The 18,415-nt window shown below is 43.4% G+C and overlaps 1 protein-coding gene across 1 annotated transcript in view; it reads right to left on the reverse strand.

Annotated features, from left to right (window-relative positions):
* The window catches only part of HECW1 (HECT, C2 and WW domain containing E3 ubiquitin protein ligase 1), a 247,895-nt gene extending 229,716 nt beyond the window's left edge, over nt 1–18,179 (reverse strand). Inside the window, exon 1 of the mRNA XM_058831790.1 lies at nt 18,042–18,179. Within this exon, the coding sequence (XP_058687773.1) occupies nt 18,042–18,071 (30 nt within the window). The 5' untranslated portion in view covers nt 18,072–18,179. The remainder of the gene's footprint in view (nt 1–18,041) is intronic.
* Nucleotides 18,180–18,415: the final 236 nt, after the last annotated feature.

Consider the following 18,415-nt stretch of genomic DNA (forward strand, 5'->3'; position numbering starts at 1 on the left):
CCAGCCAAAACCAGAACATCAGGTAAGAGTACTCAGGGAGAACCCATTGGTAAGAGGGGATGACAATCTGAACAGGAGCGAAGCTGTTGAGCACAAGGCAAACAAGCAGGCTGGAGCACATAAACATGTCTGTGACCCACAGAATACAGGGACTCGTCCTTCCACTCTACTGAGCATCAGCAAAGCTTCAGCTGCAGTACTACATCCTCGCCTGGGTGCTGCATTTGAGGAAAGAAATGAGCCAACTGGAGCAGGTCCAAAGAGCCACAGGAAAGAGCAAAATTCAGCAAAACACAATCCATAAATACATACATATAACTGGGACTAGCTAGCAAAAATGTGGAAAAAAGATGGAAGATGGAGTGGGAAGAATGGTGCAATTGACACTATTCAGTATTTAGGATGCTTCTGTGAAGAAGAAAGCATATTTTTTTTTGTGCCCACACTGGGTGGGACTGATTATACCACTGCAAGAGTCAGCTTAGACATTATGAAAAACTTCCTAACAATTAAGAGAGCAGAACAGGTGTGATACTGTAAATGTAAGGAAAATGAAGCAGCTCTTTAAAATTGCTGTTACGTTGGAGTAAAAGACAGTGGGAGAAGTACAGTATCTGTAAGCAAAATTTTTCTTCCTCTTCCATAAGGGATGGCTTGGAAATGGTCACTACTCCATCTAATCAAGTACCTACTTTAAAAATCATTTCTAATTGATAAATAAATAAAAGCCAGGTAAAATGACTTTGTAATGAGAATCTGCTTTCTTTCAACTGAAGAGTTACATGGCAATGGAACAATTGAATATGGCAATATACTTCTTTTTCCAGATGGCATTTTCTATTATTTGCATACTTATTGTAAGACACAACAAGATATGACAGTTTCTCCAATTTCTTGTCAAATTCTCTTTGTATTTTCATCTGCAATAAATGACAAATGGGGCAAAAGCAATGACAGGTACTCTCCTCACCATATGAGTAGGGGGAGAAAAATTGCATACACAAGTGATCCATTAGATTAATGCAAAAGAGATTATGGAAGCAGTAGTCGCTCAAGAGCAAAGGGATAAGTGATGTTCTCACAAGCCATTACGCTAATGGTGAGAGCGAGGGAATGCCTCTGTAATTGCCGGAGAACAGGCTGAGAGAGACCTCTGGGGATTCAGACAGAGCACAGGGCAAAGGAGAAACCACTCAGCCCTGGCAGAGGGATGACTGCCGACTTACAAAATCACATGTGTTAGTACAGACATCAGACCTATCCTTGCAGGGTTTACTTGTTAAATGTCAGTCTCTGGTTTGTTCAAGACCCCATGAGTCAAACGTATTTCAAAAGCATTGCCTAAGGGAGTAAAGTATCAAGCGTTAAGTTCCCTATATACCCTCCTCCTCAATTCATTTGGTATTTCCAGTTTCCCAATTCAATCCTCATCTGTAGAGGCAAGAGCAGAGAACATGGATGCACAGCTCTGAGCTCTACAAAACCTGGTCACACCAAGGGAAGAAGTGAGCCACTTCCTTTTCATGCCTCTAGTAGAGCTGGCTCCAGAGACAGACCTTTTGCTGCTTCCTTAAAATCTGCCGTCTCACGTATGTCTCCACCCCTCGGCTGACCTTCTGCCAACCAGTTCACTGCCCTTCCATCTCCAGGGTTCAGCCAGTGCCAAACTGCTCGCCGCCAGCACACATGAAAAATTAACCACATTGATTTAAAGCAACAGAAAACTGCTGAAGCCTCATGAACTTACCCACTATGCTCCAGGTACAACTCCACAGGAGGCTGGCACGGCTGATGCCATGCTCCCTTTTAGCCAGTGAAGGTTGGAGATGGTATCTCTGAACGGTGGGGACTCATTACTATGAAGTATTAGTATGAAGTCAAAGTGAGGCACAGCAGAAACACACATGTGGCCACACGCCTCAATCAGCCCCGATTCCCAGAACTAGGGAGCCACTTCACAGACTCGATGTGCCCTCTGCAGTGCTTCACTGCTTTCAGACTTGGTTGTGCTTCATCTCTCACAGGCTTGGTACACTGCACAAGCTCTTACCAATGGGCACACACTGCTAACAAATGTCTCCCTCATCTGTTGGCTTTTTGGCAGTCCACAACAGGTCACTCTTAATGCAATTTCATTTCCTTAATTAAATCTTCCCTGAGGTATCATCAGGGTAGAGTATTATTTTCCTTTGATTATTTAATATTTCAGAATAAAGACAGTCTCACCCTGCTTTTATGGGGTAGAATGTTTCTCCCTTGATTAAATCCCAGAGAAGATGACAGGACTTTTCTTTTTGAGTAACATTCACGTTTGTTAAATAAATAACATCTAAAATGCCATATAACAAGGCTTTGGAGAATATAAGGGAAAAAGTGAAGCATAGCCAAGTCCAAATCACCCCAAAGCAATACAAAAACCCTGTAGTTTCTGCTGTCTCAAACTTGCAGAGTTTGTTTGCAACTGGGCAGAAAGACTCTCAAATCCAACCTCCTTCTAGAGAGAGCAGCACTTTTGGGAATTTAATAAAAACCAAGGCTTCTCCTAATGTTTGTAGTATCGGCAGTCACACGGTTAAGGAAAAAAAAAAATCCCTCAGCTTTCCAGCAGTACAACTCCAACCTATTACACAGTGAAAGTCTTGAACCCTGTAAGCACCCTGATCTCATAGGAGAAAGTATCCACATCAAAAGCCTTGAAAATTCCTCTATTGGCAGGGAGTCCAACTCCTGAGTTTTCAACACTTATAGACAGAATTTTTGTCTGGATATGTGATGACCCCTTGCACTTTCCAGAGGTACATTGCTCTACATAGTTATGTGCAGGTGATTATGAATCAACCTTCAGTGATACCTTCCACTGAACATAATGGCATTCAGCCCCTCTCTTAAGGCAAAACTAAACTCTCCAGGGAGGTAGACACAAACAATGTGAGCAACATACACTTCAAGGAAATGCTAATATGAACTATCACAGAAATACTGACCAGAAATTCCAGTCTTGTATTGACACAACCCTATAGTAGATGTGAGATTTATATCATCCAGGTCTAGCTGTTTTGCTTAAATTTGCATTGAGGCTTCCTTGAGAGAGAAACACAGGAAATTACAGCTTATCTTAAAATAGAGAATGGGTCATCCCAAGCCCCCCTCCCCACTACAAAGAAACCATTTATTCCATTGGCACAAAAAGGCTCAATTCTAGACAGCTAAAGTAAGATATAAAGTGAGATATATTTAATACAGCAATGGGAGAAAGATTCCCAGAACAAACACCAAAATGAACAGGAATCCCCAGTACCCTCTAAGAGCCACAATGATCCCAACAAGCAAGTTGTGCGTGAAAATCCCAAGCAGAACTTACTGAGGTCTTCTGCATTTTTGGAAGATTTAAATATTTCACCTACTAATAAGGTAAATTCAAAAATGTCAGAAGTGACTGTCTCACAAATGGCAACTATCAGACACAATTCTGTGAAATACAAGGTATAGAACTGAGCAGTAAATCATCCAGTGTCTGAACACCCAAACCCCTTTAGTGTCATACGGCTAAGATGAACACCTAGCATCAGTTCACAGACATCATTGCAATGGAAATTTTGTAGCAGCAAGGGAAGGATCTGAAGAAAGAAAAGTAACAAACTACTCAGGCAGTCTCTTACCCTTGGTTTAATAAGTAGAGAAAGCATCTTGAAGTGAGTTGCCAGACTTTGTTGCAAAAACAAAGTACTTCAGTCATGTAATTATCCAGCAAAAGAAGAGGCAGAGGGCATAAGAATGCGTATTTTTAAGAATCATCAGTATTTAGCAGACCCACAAAGATAAAAATAAGAGTAATAGACAAAAAAATTGACCTGGGATTCAAATAAAATGAAACAGAGGAGAAAAATGCCCTCAGAGCAGAGTTTTAACTTGCAGAAAGCTGATGACGTTAAGTTTGCCATACAAAAGGAGAAAAATGACCAAATCATGGATAAAGATTTTTGTCAAAAGACAAACAAAATGACATTCCACAATAATGCTAGAACAGAGGTAAATTACATCTAATAAAAAAAAAAAAATTAAAAATCACAAATGCTACAACTAAGTCCCTGACCAAAATATTGGAAGTAGGAGGAGATGAAGGAGAGAAAGGGGTCACAGATGAGAAGCTGCATTGTATCCAAATGAGATAGCAGTGGAACAGGACCACAAGATAACCAGAGCTACAACAAAAGATGCAAAGCTGTGTATTAGGGGGTTGGAGTTAGAAGGCAGTCTGGGATTTAATGCGAAAGGAGTATCTGAAAAATAGAAGTGCACAGTATAATGGTGACAAATCAGGAGCAGGATGGTATGCAAGTACCGAAGATGAAAGCAGAGGAGAAGATTAAGAGAAGATTCAGGGAAGGATAAAAGACAGCTGAGGGAAGATATGAGGTTCACATGTTCATAAGGAGGAGAGAGAGGAGAGCAAGGAGAGCGAAAGGTCATCAAGAGAAAGCAGTAGGAATCAGGTTCACAACATCTTAAAGGAAGTGATTCTTAATGCAACAGCTAGTTGAGCTGTGAAATTCATTCTCAAATACAATGGAGGTACAAATAGGTTCAAAGGAAAGCAGAGGAGACTTCATGGAGCAGATCTCTGTTGAAAGGCACTAAATCCACAAAAACACAAGCAGTTAAAAAGGTTTCTGAGTAGCAAATGTTTGGGGTAAGGTTAAAGAAATAATACAGAAAAATGTTTTTTCTCACAGAAGACAAAAATCCCTGCAAAACACCATCTCCATTGCTTTACTAAGTCTAGACCAAAGATTTTTACCCTTAGGCCTTCAAATCTGTTCACAGTCCACCCAGGTGACGACTGTCACAAACATTTTAAACCAACAAAAACTGACACTTCCACAAGGATAAATGCCTTGCCCTCCTCCCAATTCTTATTCCCAGTCTTTGCTGGGTGTTTACTTGTATTGCCATAAGCCTTCACAGAACAGCCAAGCAGACCTCACTCTGGGTTAAAAGCACACAGCATAAAATAACTGGTTACTTCTAACCCGGGTCACTTCCCTGACGCAGCTCTCCATGCAGGCACACAAATGCATGTCCTGACCCAAGGGAATGACTAACATGCAGAAAAGAGTGGCTAGAGAAGCAGAAGGATGCACTGGGATTATTTAGCCTGGAGAAGAAAAGGCTCAAAGGGGATCTTATCAATGTGCATAAATAGCTGGTGGGATGGAATGAGGCAGACTGCGCAAGGCTCTTTTCAGTGGTGACCAGTGACAGGACCAGAGGCAATGGGCACAGATTGAAATACAGAAAATTCCCGTTAAGAAAAAAACATTAACTAAGAAAAAAAAAAGCCCCAAACAACTGTGAGGCCTGAAGAATGCAGGTTACATAGATAACTGGATGGCAGATTTGACATAACATTCCTATGTTATGTTCCTATGAGATCACATCCCTGCTAGAAGAGCATCTAGTACCTGAAAATTTCAACTGAAAATGGCAAAGTATTTGTGGCAGAGCATGACAAGGATCTCTTAAACATTCCCATTTTTGTCCATGGACAGGAAAACATCTCTAAGGAAAGGGAAAGAACTTTTTAAAATATATTTTTCTACATATATTTGGCTATCTGTACTCAGCCTAGCAAAAGGCTAAGCACAGTGATAAAGCTTCTGCTAATTTGCTTTTGCTTCATCTGTCAACAGACTAAAAGTCTGACACCTCCAAGTTCTGTCCAGCTAATAGAGCGCTTCAAGATTAGTTTTGCCTCCTGCTATGTCAGTATCTTGACCAGGGACCAGCAGCACAGCAGAGTTACCCTACAATCCACCATCCAGCAGAAGAGGTGCCAGGCCAGGAGAAGACTGAAAGGTAATTGTACATGCAAGACACAAGGCAAGTGCTAGCCAACAAGAACAAGAAATTCATTAACTAAACAGGATCAGAAGTAATCTCAAGATATTAAAAACCCATTATATATCTCTTTCTTCATCTTAGGAGATGACAAACTGCTGTTGTTGAGCAGCATGCTCTGAACAAGAAACTGCTCAACTGTCAAACAAATGCACTGTCACACTAAAGAAATGCATTTTCCACATTCATGTCTTGCCAGACTAAACAGCTGGAGGATGGTCTTCAACGTACCAGAGCAACCCACAAGGCGAAGAGTGAAGTTCTTTGAAGGATAAGACAAATCACTACAAAAGTCTAAGACTTTAATTGAAGCCATCATTTTTCTGTCCATAGCACAAATGACTCATTTGACTGCCACAAAAGAAGTGAAGCCAAAATGTGACATTTGTCTCCTTGATGAGGACCACTTTTGAACAATCCGGTGAGAAAGTCTGCCTTTGCTATACCCTAAGACAGCCCCACTGTCAAAATACAGGCCATTTTTAAGTACCACTGAAACCAGGAGGGCCCAGAGAGTAGCACTATAGTCGTTTGCACCAGATGCTTGAAAGCCCAAACACAGGCTCAAACAGCTATAAAAAAGGTGTTTGGGAGGTAGAAGGAAGTAAAGACAATGAGAACAAAAAATTTGCTCCCAGCAGTGTCAGAAGGGGAAAAAAGAGAAACTCACTAACATAACATTTGAATTGAAACTGGGAGAATGGAATTCAAAACGGGAGCAGGGATCCCATTCAAGGCCATCTTGTCAAGCCAGAAAGCAACTGTGTAAGTTTGGGGGACAGGTTTCCCTCACTGATGTGTTTTTGTTTTCCAATGTACAAGAGTTAGAAAACTGCAAACTGAGAAATCTGTGTGGTCTCTGTCCCACATAAATATGCAGTGACTATTTCCACAGTTATTTTAAGACCTCATGGGCCAAATGCATCCCTAGTGCAAGATCAGTGACTTAAAAGAACTTGGCATAAGCAGAGAGATGAGCCCCAGGCTTCCATGAAGTAAATACAATAGTACAGCACTTTAATGATGTGCACTGGAGATGGGATATAATTTTTAAGAAAGGGCTGTATTAAGAAATGGCAGAGTAGGTTGAGTCTCCTCTGCACTGTGGGAAATGGAAGCATTTTGAAGTTTTCTTTACAGCTGAAACATAACAACAACCACCACCTTGCCACACCTCCATGTCTGATCTCTCCCAAGATCATTGGGATCTGGATCTGATCATTAAACAAGGCTGCAGGGCTCCAGATCCTCTGAACAGTTGCCAGCTGCAGTACAAACAGATTCTCATGAGGAACATTTTGATTCTGTTTAAAACAGCATTTTTTCTGACAGAAAACTGTTCCACTGGCAAATTTTCATGCAGCTTCACTACTTAATATGCCTCCCCTCCTCCCACACATGCATGCTCCAGAACTACTTGAAGAAGATAATTATACTGCATATTCACAATGTATTGGATTTGCTCCTGCCAGGTCACCTGTCTTCACTGGGAGTGAGAGACACCAAAGAAAGGAGTCATCAAAACAAGGGTGATGCAATGTCTACACATAAATGACACATATTCCCCAAAAATACCTGCAGATAAAAATACATGGAGTTTTGGGGGATGGGGGGTTTAAGAGGCTTGGTAGCCTCAGGGTAGTTCACATGGTGACAAATTCAGCTATTTACTCAAACAGCTATCTATCAGAAAATGAGCAGCGTAATTATATCACCAATCTTGATCAACAACTCATGATTTGCTTGTGATTTGTGGGGGTCTCTAGTTTCCAGCAAATAATCCACCACTGCTGCACAGATCTGAGTACTACTTGTATCTCCATCTCTTCCCTGTGACTCAGCATTCAGCAGGGCTGCCAAGGGCTGGTCCAAACTCCTGAACCACACCTGAAGCTGGGCAAGCCCAGCAGGATAGCACTGCAGGGACGTAAACCACAGCAAGAGGAGGAACATCAGAATTGGTTAGCAGTCTCTGAAAAAGTCTTCTCAATGCCAGCCCTCTCTGCTCTAAAACAGGACTATTTTTTTCTTCCACAGCAATTACATAAAAATGGTTCATTATGCAGAAGACTTGCTACCTCCAGCAGATGCAGAATTTGCCTGCTGACTTAGGCTGAAGAAGTTTTTTACCTCCTGCTTCCTTTAAAAATACATGTATGTGGGGAAACAAGCAAACAAAAAAAAAACCCTTAAAAGCTCCTAGAGGGAGCAAACTTCTTTTCCTTCATCATGAACTGCTATTTTAACTATGTTCCTCTAATAAGAAATCCTCAATTGGCATGAAGTCCAACTGAGTCCTCTGCAGCTACAAAGTCTCCCTCTCACTCTACCATCTATCAGAATCCATGAACAGAGAATCAAGGGAAGTGGTTGTGGAAAGACAATGGATTTGGCTGAGTGGTGCACCTGGAAAGCATTTCTCAGTAATCTCTCACCTTCATCTTCTCCCTCAAACTCAGAGGTGAGCCCAACAACTTTCTAGGCTCTGATCCAAGCTCCTCTGAGATTACCACATATGATATGCATCTTATCAAAGCTCTGACTGAATTACATCAGTATCCTATTACATGGGAATTCATATTTGAAAGCTTTCGTATTCACCATTAGCTACCAGGATTCCACTGAAAAAACTACTGCATAAAACAAGCCAAATGAACATGCAAATTCCCACTGGATGCATCACTGAGGCATGAACAAAAACAGTTCAGAAGACTAAAACTGAACATAGATATTCTGGGCCTGATCAAAAGAATGGGGCTTACACAAAATTTAGAAATTGAAGGTGAAAATGATACTCACTGCTACTCAGTCCTGCTCTCAGCATAAGAGGATTCAGGAACCTCGTGTTCTGCTCCTGTGCATCACAGAAACACCAGTCTTGACAACCCTTATGCTACTCTGCATATAAAACACTGGAACCAGCTCTTGGCAAAGGCACACACAAACTCCCCCTCTACCCATTAAAGCAGAAATATACTTCCTCTTGCTCTCTGGATCAATGACTCTTCAAATCTTCCATGTAGAACATAACAACTTTGGCCAGATGCATGTAAAGCATATCCCACACTCACACACACTTAGAGACAATCCCTGCCTGTTAGGACACATTCCTGGAAAGTCACAGATATAGGTCCTAGATCTAAATCAGGTGCAAGAGAAACAGTAACACCCTCTCTGGGGAGGGCAGCTCCTCCCTGAACACCACCCCTTACCTGACACACCAGTTCTGGAGTTCCTGCTTTTGAGGACCTGCCTGCCTTCAGGCACTGTTAACCAATTTTGCACTTAATCCAGGGCACAATCACACTGAGGGGGCAGAGATGCAGCAAGCTACTTTTGCCTTCATTACACAGGGAATAAAAGCCTTGGGGACAGCATAGCACAGCACATAAACCAGTCGCACATAGCCAACTCAAGACAATCTGTCATGCCTCTCTTTTTGGTGCAGCACTGCACAAAACATGGCTCTAGTGTCATGGATAGCAGCTAGTAAGCTCAAAACCTGCCGTGTACACTTAGCAGCTTAGATCTTCATTTGCTTAAGGCCCTCCTATCACTTTTCATTTCAGCATGTGGATGTCCCCTCTCGTGGTCCCACAAGGATTATTTGGATTAGCAATGCTGCATTTATATCCTTTCTGGTCCAGGTAGCTAAAGCAGATGAACTGGGTTTTCAGTGAGTTATTAGAAAGCCATCAAGTGGACTGATCTCCTGTCCATCTCTCAGACCTATTGTGAGAAGGTCACAAGTCAGCCAAGCATATTATTCACGATGACCCTCCCTGAGCTGCCAGATAATTCGGTGTTAAATCACACTCCTCCTCAAACACCCCATTTCACATCTTCCCCTTGCTAAGCCAGCTTGACAGCTCATCTCATGCAAACCCTGAACGTACTACTGCTAGCACCACTTACACACCAGCTTTCCTAAGGTGCCTTGTCTCTCTAAGGTCAGCAGGACTCCCTCAGCAGGAAACATCACGCGTGCACACACAGCGCTGGCAGAATTAGGTTGGGAAAAAATAGGTCAAACCAGGCATATATTTAACATGGAGACCAAACCTCAGAATTTTCCCAACAATTAATTTGTATACATGTGCACAAAATCCACATTTTTATAACCATTAGAAAATCATTCTTATCTGAACTAGGCAACTAAAATATTTTACAGAAGCAGAGGCTCTACCAGAAATATTTCTATTCCCACTCCAAATAGGGTTTAAATGATCTCCTGTGCAGCCCTACACCATCCTTTTGCTGTAATCAAGCAACTTTTTTCCTCTACTATCTTTTGGGAAGTTGTTACTTATTTCCATCCAGAGCCTTAGGCATTTTTTAGGGTTTTTTTGAAAGATGGTAACAGTGCCAGGTTGAAACACCCTTGCAGGGAGTGTGTCCTGAGTCACTACCCCTGTTCCAAACTTCAAAAAATCACCTTTGCAGACAGGGGAAAGAGGGAAAAGGGGAAGGAGGCATAAGGGCAGCCTGCCCCTTTCTAGAAGTTCTGCAGCAGCTTCCCTGGGCTTCTGATGATCTTCCAAGATGGAGAAGGCAATATATCTGACATGTCAAAAAAAATTACCAAGTGGCTCCAACAAGCAAGTCAAGCAGCTGCTCCTTAGATTCCTTTTCTAGAAAGATGCTGTCTTCCTCCACCCTACTGTAGGAGCCACCTCTAGACAAACCTCAATAACTCAACTGGCAAGCTGAACACACAGGGACACCCAGAACACTTTAATACACATTTGCTACAGTTTTGCTGCATTTGCTGCTTGTGATTTTGTTCCCACATCCCAAAGTTTTTCATTCTCTGCCCAGCAACAGTAAAACTTAATTTGCAAATTCCCCTAAGCACTTCATGATAAGCAAGTACCCTCTCTGCACCACGCAAAGGATAGCAATATTTAAGGACTCAGAGACTTACAATTAGGTGATACATGTTTTTAATTCAATACTCTAATATAATTGGTCAAGTACACATGCTAAGGTTTTAGCCTACATCATGATATTGGGTATGGAGAATTAGTCTGAGTTATTAAACATGTTTTAGTTGTCTGAAATATAAATTTGCATGACCAATGCTACCTGCACAGCAATCTGCATTGCAAAGAACAGTACTTTGCAGTCACTTGGTTCTTGAGCATGGGGAAGGTTGAAGGGGAAGAACAGACTATCAAAGAGAATGAAAACATGTGCAGAGGGGGAGTCTTTGAAAATCTACAAAGAGGATTCTTTGGAAGTGACAGTTCTGAGGAGCATGAAAGAATAAGGCAAAGTCAAATTTCAAGAGTGGGTAATGTTCTACACCAGGATGCAGTTTCCTGACCAACATTAGAACTGCTGCCTTTAGTCAGATGAGAAATCTTATTCTTGAATGGAAGCTTTGTTCACATAGAAACTAGGTAATTTCATACACAAAGCAAAATCCTTAAGGAACATTTAGAAGTGGGAACAAAAAAGGACGTAAATCAGGTAGCCTGACTCTTATAACCTACCAAAGTGTTCCCTCTTGGAAAGGATTCTACCACAGGATCATGTGTTTCTCTACTGAAATAATTTTTTAGCCTAAGAAGTGAAGGAGAAATTACAGTTCAGCTCATTAGTCCTTAATACCTGGTTTGGGTAGTAACTTCTATGGCTGTTTCTGCTTTAGCCTGCTGCTCAAGTAATGAGAAAGAAATGTCAGTGCTACATTCTGGCACAGGACACAGTTAGCTTCCCTATGACACTCAGTTCTGTAAAAAAAAATTTTAAAAAAATCACCAGAGGCCTTGCAGCACTGCCTTTCATCAAGAAAAGTTCCAAATAACTTTAGAAGGAGCATTGCTCATTCTCAAACCAAACTCAATAACACTTTATCTTAGCATCATGGCTTGCCTGTGATTCAGGGTACATATATAATGTTTCTGATTCATAACCTCACATCAGCTACCACTTGAGAGCATAGTGCAGTCAAATTAGGCAACTTAAGAGTTCATGGAAAGACCTTACTCCTTATCTCTACACATCTTTCATGGGCCAGTAACCAAGGATAGGAGACAACCTATTGACTACTGGGCATTTCATGTGTCTCGAACAGCATCATCTTGGAAACGTGTGTTCTGACTCCAAGATTAAATATTTCATCTTCTTACCCCACTTTTCATGGTTAAGCATGTGGCAACTAAACTTTGCTATTTAAATCAAGATGTGACTTCAGAGAGTAAATCAGATGTTTTCTTTGTCTTCTTAAGGCAACCATGCAGTCGCACATGAAACATACCTCGCTGAAGAAAGCATATATATTTTTTTTAAATTAAAAATCCTAGGCCCTCTCACATGGCTTTTTTAAACACATCATTAAAGACAACTGACAACCCAATACTTGATGGATGTTCTGCATTAAAATGTGAAATCTAAATTTAAATTTTCCTGAGGCTGCATTAAGACCTTGGAATGAGACAGTATCTCCTACTTTAATGACACTAGCAGTCTTGAAACAGCCCAGTTTTCAAAAGAAAAGCAGCAAGTTGGCCAGCTTGGGACATCAGATGATCATATTCATCCCAGTAGTTTGTCAAGCACTTGTAAGAGTACCCAGATGCCCAGACAGGTAGCCCCACACGCCTGAGTTGTTGCATTCAGCTGGAAGGACTGCAGTTCAAACAGCTCAGGGAGTGCCTTTTAACAGGAATACAGTTCACAGGCAAAACTAGATTATCCCAAATTTAATGGCTTCTTACCTAGCTTAGCAAAGTCTGTACAACATGTAACATACATGCTGCCAAAGAGACAGACTTTGGCATGATAGTTTGTTTTGGGGAGGAAGCAAAGTCATGGCAACTTGTAAGATACAGAGAACAGCTCCTTGACCCATCCCTGTTCCATACAACCAAGCACTCTGGCATTTCACCAGCACACAGCAAATAATGACTTGTTTGATCATCTCATCAAGAATTTCCCCCCACTCTTGCTCTCCTTCTACCCTTGGGAAAAGCAGACAATTTCCTGCTCCACCTCTTCTGCTTACACATGTTTCAGAGGTTATTCCTAACTCATCCTCCTCTCTGTATACAGTGAGTAGCACAACATCAGATCTTGCCCAGCTTGCAGCATGCCATCCTAAATTTTACATGGAGATGTGTGAAAGCATTTTGTTGGCACCAGAAGTACAGCAGGCTCCTGCTTCCTTTAAAAAAAAAAAACAACAGGCCTGCTGAACCACACATTTCAGGACCTGAGAAACCTGATTTGGTAATTGAAGTTGCACATGGCACACATTTTCCTATGAAATGGAAAAATTAATTATACCACATGACATATTTCAGTCCTGGTGTTCAAGAGTTCATTAACAAAACTACTTAAAAGGTGCTAATAGAAACAAATGCCTTTAACATCACAGACTTCCCAGATGACTCCTGCTATGGAGATGGATGACAAATCACTCTGTCAGTCATCCCTAAATTCCATATTGACTACACTGAAGCAATTAGCCATTTATTTTTAGAGCATGTTCCATTTTAAACACAAGTGATTCAGTCCAAGAGATATTCTATACTCCATTGCTATTTAATGGGTTAACAACTCTCAAATTTAAATAGATTTTAATTCTGGGAAAAACACTTGCCTTTTTCATTTTGCCTCCAGACATTGGTTGGGAATTTTAAATCAGGCTTGAAACCAAACAAATGTTGGTGTTCTACAAGCATCTGCAGAGAAATATAAAAATATCTGGAAAGTGTGAAAGAGCAAGCCTGTTTTGCTAAATGCATAAAATGAAACCTCAGCGTAGGTCTCAATAATAGGCTTCCTGACTGCTGTGCACACGCACTCTCCCACAGACCTTCTGCTCTGCAGCAAGGGAACGCTGCCTGCACTGCTGCGTCCTCAGAGAACTTTGCAATACAATGGAGCACAGCGATTCCCTGGGGAACACGGCGCTGATCACCGACTTCGATATTTCAAACACAAGCACCAGGGTTTCCCCGATTTAAGATCTCAAAGAAACGGCTTGCCATATCACTCCCCCCCAGCTCCCAAGCCATTTCACAGTTTATCTGCATTATAGAAAATGTCCTGGACAAAAGGATGAGGAGCTGGGATCAAGCTAAGGCTGTTTGAACTCCTGGAAAAGGAGGGTGAGATTATTAGTGGAAAGTTGGAGGAAGGACAGTCCTGAGGAGCTGACAGTGGTTTCTGTTGCTGCCACCACTGGAGGGATAGGACAAATGGGAGCTGCAACAGGTACTGCAGCAAGGGAACCCCGCTTCAGGCTCAGCTGCTCCTCTGCTTCAACCCAGATCCTCCCTGTTGCAAAATCAAGAGCAGTCCACAGTCAGCCACTTGCCTCCAGCAGTCTGCTGCCTGGGACAACAACCCATTTCACCTGTGGTTTGGACCAGTCTTTCTAGTCCATTTTCCACAAACACCTGAGATTGAGGACACCATCTTGCCAAGGGACAGTCACAGCACCTAAACTTCCTACTTTCAGAGCTAACAACAGGATACCCTAGCCAGACATAGCTGATCAAAAAAGGCCAAGACTGACTCACAAGCCCATTATACAGCTGCCTAGCCACCATTCATTAACTGTAAGGAAAATGACCATGGGCTCCCTGCATCAAAGAACCTCGCCATTTCTTCTTAATTAATTCTAAGCATCTTGCTGGCGTCAAATCTCAGCTGGAAAAAATCAACTAAAGTTGGCGGCATCTTATCTTGCCCTTTGCTACTGGCTGCACTTTTATTTTTTCTGGGTTGCATGACCCCCACCCTTCAGAGATTACCAGTAGAAAACAAAGCATTGCTGTATTTTCAGACAGATATGTAAGTACATAAGATCTAGTCTGTTTAAAGTTTTATTAGAATTAATGGTCATGATATCTAAGGGCAATAGCTATACACTTCTAGGGAATGAAACTAAACGCCTGCAGTATTTGCCATTCAGCCACTGCAGAATCACAACCGCACATGAAATGTTACAGGAGAAATGGGTAAAAAAAGCCTTAAACAGAAGCTAAAGTGACTCATCTCCTTATTGCCAAAACCGAGAAAGCTGCTGAGTGTAAACAAACAACAGACATCCTGAAGAAAAGGGGGCGTCACAATTCCTTTCCCTGCTAATAGGCAGATACACAAACCCGTATGGGCAGGATCATCCTCCAGCTACTGCAGGCCAATCTAAGGGGAACAGCCAATGCTACAGCAACATTCCCGGCAGCACAGGTGCCTCTGGAGGCAAGGGAGCATCTGAGGTGATGGTGACTCCCAGTGCAATGATGGTTCATAGCTGTATCTGCTGGAAAGCTGAGGCAGCTGCAGGCATGATCCGCTCATGTAAACCACACATACATATCGATACCCAGCTGAACTGTTTGGGGCAGTATTCGCAAAGGCGTGACTTTGGGTTAGGCTGGCAAGCACCCCGCCTACAGAAGGGGAGGGAGAGTAAGCCAGAGAACTTGTTTAATGCTTGAGTTCTCCTCCCTGTCTCTAGAGGCCCACAAAGACTACCATCTATACATGCTGAAGCCAGGTTTTGTGGGTACCCCTAACTTTGGAGGGAACTACATAGGGAAAGACATAGGACCATAGAGATATTTAGGAAGATCAAAAGTCATAATGAAGACAAGCTCTGGCAAAATCTATCACAAAGATATTTTGGAATAATTATTTTTTTTAATTACTGAAAGCTCTTATGAACAGAAGTTCTGTTTGAACTTTGCAACTGGTGTGGGAATGGGGAGGCTGTTTTGCTGGGTATTTTTCACAAGCATCTTTCAGAGGTGAATCCATAGGGGCAACCTTAATACCTGTATCGACAAGGCATTTCCAACAGCTTTAAAGCACAGGCAAACTATCCTCTTTTATCTAATGGAACAGCTCCTGGTCCAACACCAACAGTTCAACACCATCACTCTCACAACTTGAGTTCTACCCCCAGCACCACAGCTGTATCTTTTGCAGTATTTCCAAAGGCAGCTAATAAGCTAAATTTCGCTCTATTTTTCCAAGTCACTGCATTGTTTGTAAGAAGACTATTCAAAAGACAAGGAGAAGGATTTAGCACTGCCTTGAATGAACACTACTTAGCATCCGACACAGCACGTGCAAAATTCCACGAAGCTTCACAGGGATTATCTCACAATGGCAAAGGATGTGATCGCATGCCATGTACATGAAACACAAAGCCACTGAAAAATACACTCCAGTAACAAGTCTTAGCCAGTTATCTATTGGAAAACAGTAAGGCCCATATTGTTTATTAGAATGCACTTAAAATACTGACCACACGGATTTGGGATTAATTCTTTGGGATGCTCTGAGCACGTGTACACAGCTTGCTTTCGAATAAATCACCGCCACATTCAGATATTGATAGTTCCTGATAAAGTCACTGAGTGGATCAGTTCATGCTCTGGCCTGCTCTGATTTCAAATGAGTAAGGTGATTGATACTAGAAGTTTAGGAGTCCAAGGCTCAGGTCACATTAAGTCAGAAACACATCAGCGACGGTATCACACAAGTGACAAAACATGCCATCCACTCTTAATTCACATGCTGCTCACTGTGCACAAATGCTGGCCATCTGACCAACCACTCTTTGTTCTGAGCTAACCCCCTGGTCACCCTCCTGAAACAAACAAATAAATAGACTCCACACTTCCTCTTTAAGAACACATACTCTTTTCCCCTGTACTAGACTGAGACAGCATTGACAGGATGAGTCGTGTGGGTTGACTAAGCATGTGCTGCCTTTTACATCTACTTCTGCTTCCAGCATGAAAATCAACATTGCACCTGTGTTGTCCAAACTGGGTGTGCACTTCAGAGACAGACAGAAAGGAAGCAGAGAGAGCAGCCAGGATACATACCGTACTCCACTTCTTCACAAAACACACATACTACACAGAGAAATGATAATCCCTTCTTAGTGGAAAATCCAAATTTTCAAAATGAATCCCCAAGCCAAAATGAATTACTGTAATAACTGCAATCCTCGCATGAGCACTAATCAGAAAGGCACAGCTGACCACCTGCTATGTGCCACCACTGGCACAGCAGCACCCTGCCCCTAATTGTTTCCCTGTTCAGACAGGGCTAGGTGCCCCACGGAACGCGAGAGTGGTGCTGGTAAACACAGGGACAGGAGCACAGCCTGACTGACTGTTGTACAGTCTCACTACGCACTTCTGCTGAGTGCAGCACTAAAAAGAAAAAAAAAAAAAAAATTAAAAAAAAAAAAAAAAAAAGGCACTACTGCAGCTCCAAACAGCAGGATGCAAAAATCTAAACCCAGGCCGAGTAATTTCTTCTGCAACAACAGAGAAACACACGGGAAAAGATGCAAGAGAGAACAAAATGAATTGTACTGCCCCTGTCAGTACAAACCCATTATCTATGCAGGCTGCAAAATGAGAAACGCAGCATTTGACAATGCTACAGGCTAGGGCAATGTTCTTAACGTACTTATAAGTTATTTTATTTAATTGCTAACAAAAAAATGCAGTTACATAATAACACAAGGTAATAACCAAAATGTGAAGTCACAAGATTGGCTTACAGCAACAGAACACCGGGGGCAAAAGGCAGTTCGTGCTTTAAATTTTGCTGCATTGTCAGGGAGCCAAGAACCAAAACTGGGGGCTTCTGCTTTTACAAGGAATGGACGTAACCACCAAAAATTCGGCACGGGACCCTTCATCACCGCCTGCGTGCATCCACATCCCCAAATGATGTCAATCCCCGTCGGCACGTCGCTCATCATAATTCTACACTATTTGGTCGCTAGTGGAATTCAGCCGACAGGCCGACGGCTCAGCCCGTAACCCACCGGGGCCCAATGAGCTCCCCGGAGAGCGACCCTTCCACACCGCCCCCCGCCCATGGCAGCGCTCCCGGGCACGGCCGGGGGTCCCATCCCGCACGGACCTCCGAGGCACAAAGGCGGCACCGCGCAGCCGGGCACAGTGACAGCGCACACCCAAGACCCGCCACCGCATCCCGCCGGCCGGGCGGGGGCTGCCCGCCCCGGGAAGGGCCTTTCCCGGAGCCGAGGCCGCTACCAGCTCTATCCCGCCTCGCACTTCTCCGCTGGGAGCCGACGCCACCCGCCCCCGCCCCACCACCCTCACCCGCGGCCGGGCGGCAGCAGCCCCTCGTACCTGGACAATGCCGGCCTGGGCACAGCTCATGCTCCCCCGGCGAGGGCAGGTCTCACATCCCACACGTGCCTGTCAGCCGGCAGGGAGGGAGGGCGGGCGGGGTGCCGGTGTGTCAGCCCCCGCCGAGCCGCACCATAGTCCAGCACCGGCTGATACGCCCCGCAGCACCGCCGCGCTCCCTCCTCCTCTTCCTCCGCCCCGCCAGCCTCCTCCCACCTCGCCGCCTGTCGCTGGGTACCGGCCGCCTGGAGCCACCCACACGCCGCGGCGGGCGCCCGGCAGCGCCGCCCGGCCCGGCCCGCCCCTCAGCGCTCCTCCCGCCCGGCCGGCGCTGTCCCAGGCCGCCTGCCTGCCGAGCCCGCCGCGGCCCGCCC

Source organism: Poecile atricapillus, chromosome 2, assembly GCF_030490865.1.
Source record: "Poecile atricapillus isolate bPoeAtr1 chromosome 2, bPoeAtr1.hap1, whole genome shotgun sequence".
Classification (NCBI taxonomy): domain Eukaryota; kingdom Metazoa; phylum Chordata; class Aves; order Passeriformes; family Paridae; genus Poecile; species Poecile atricapillus.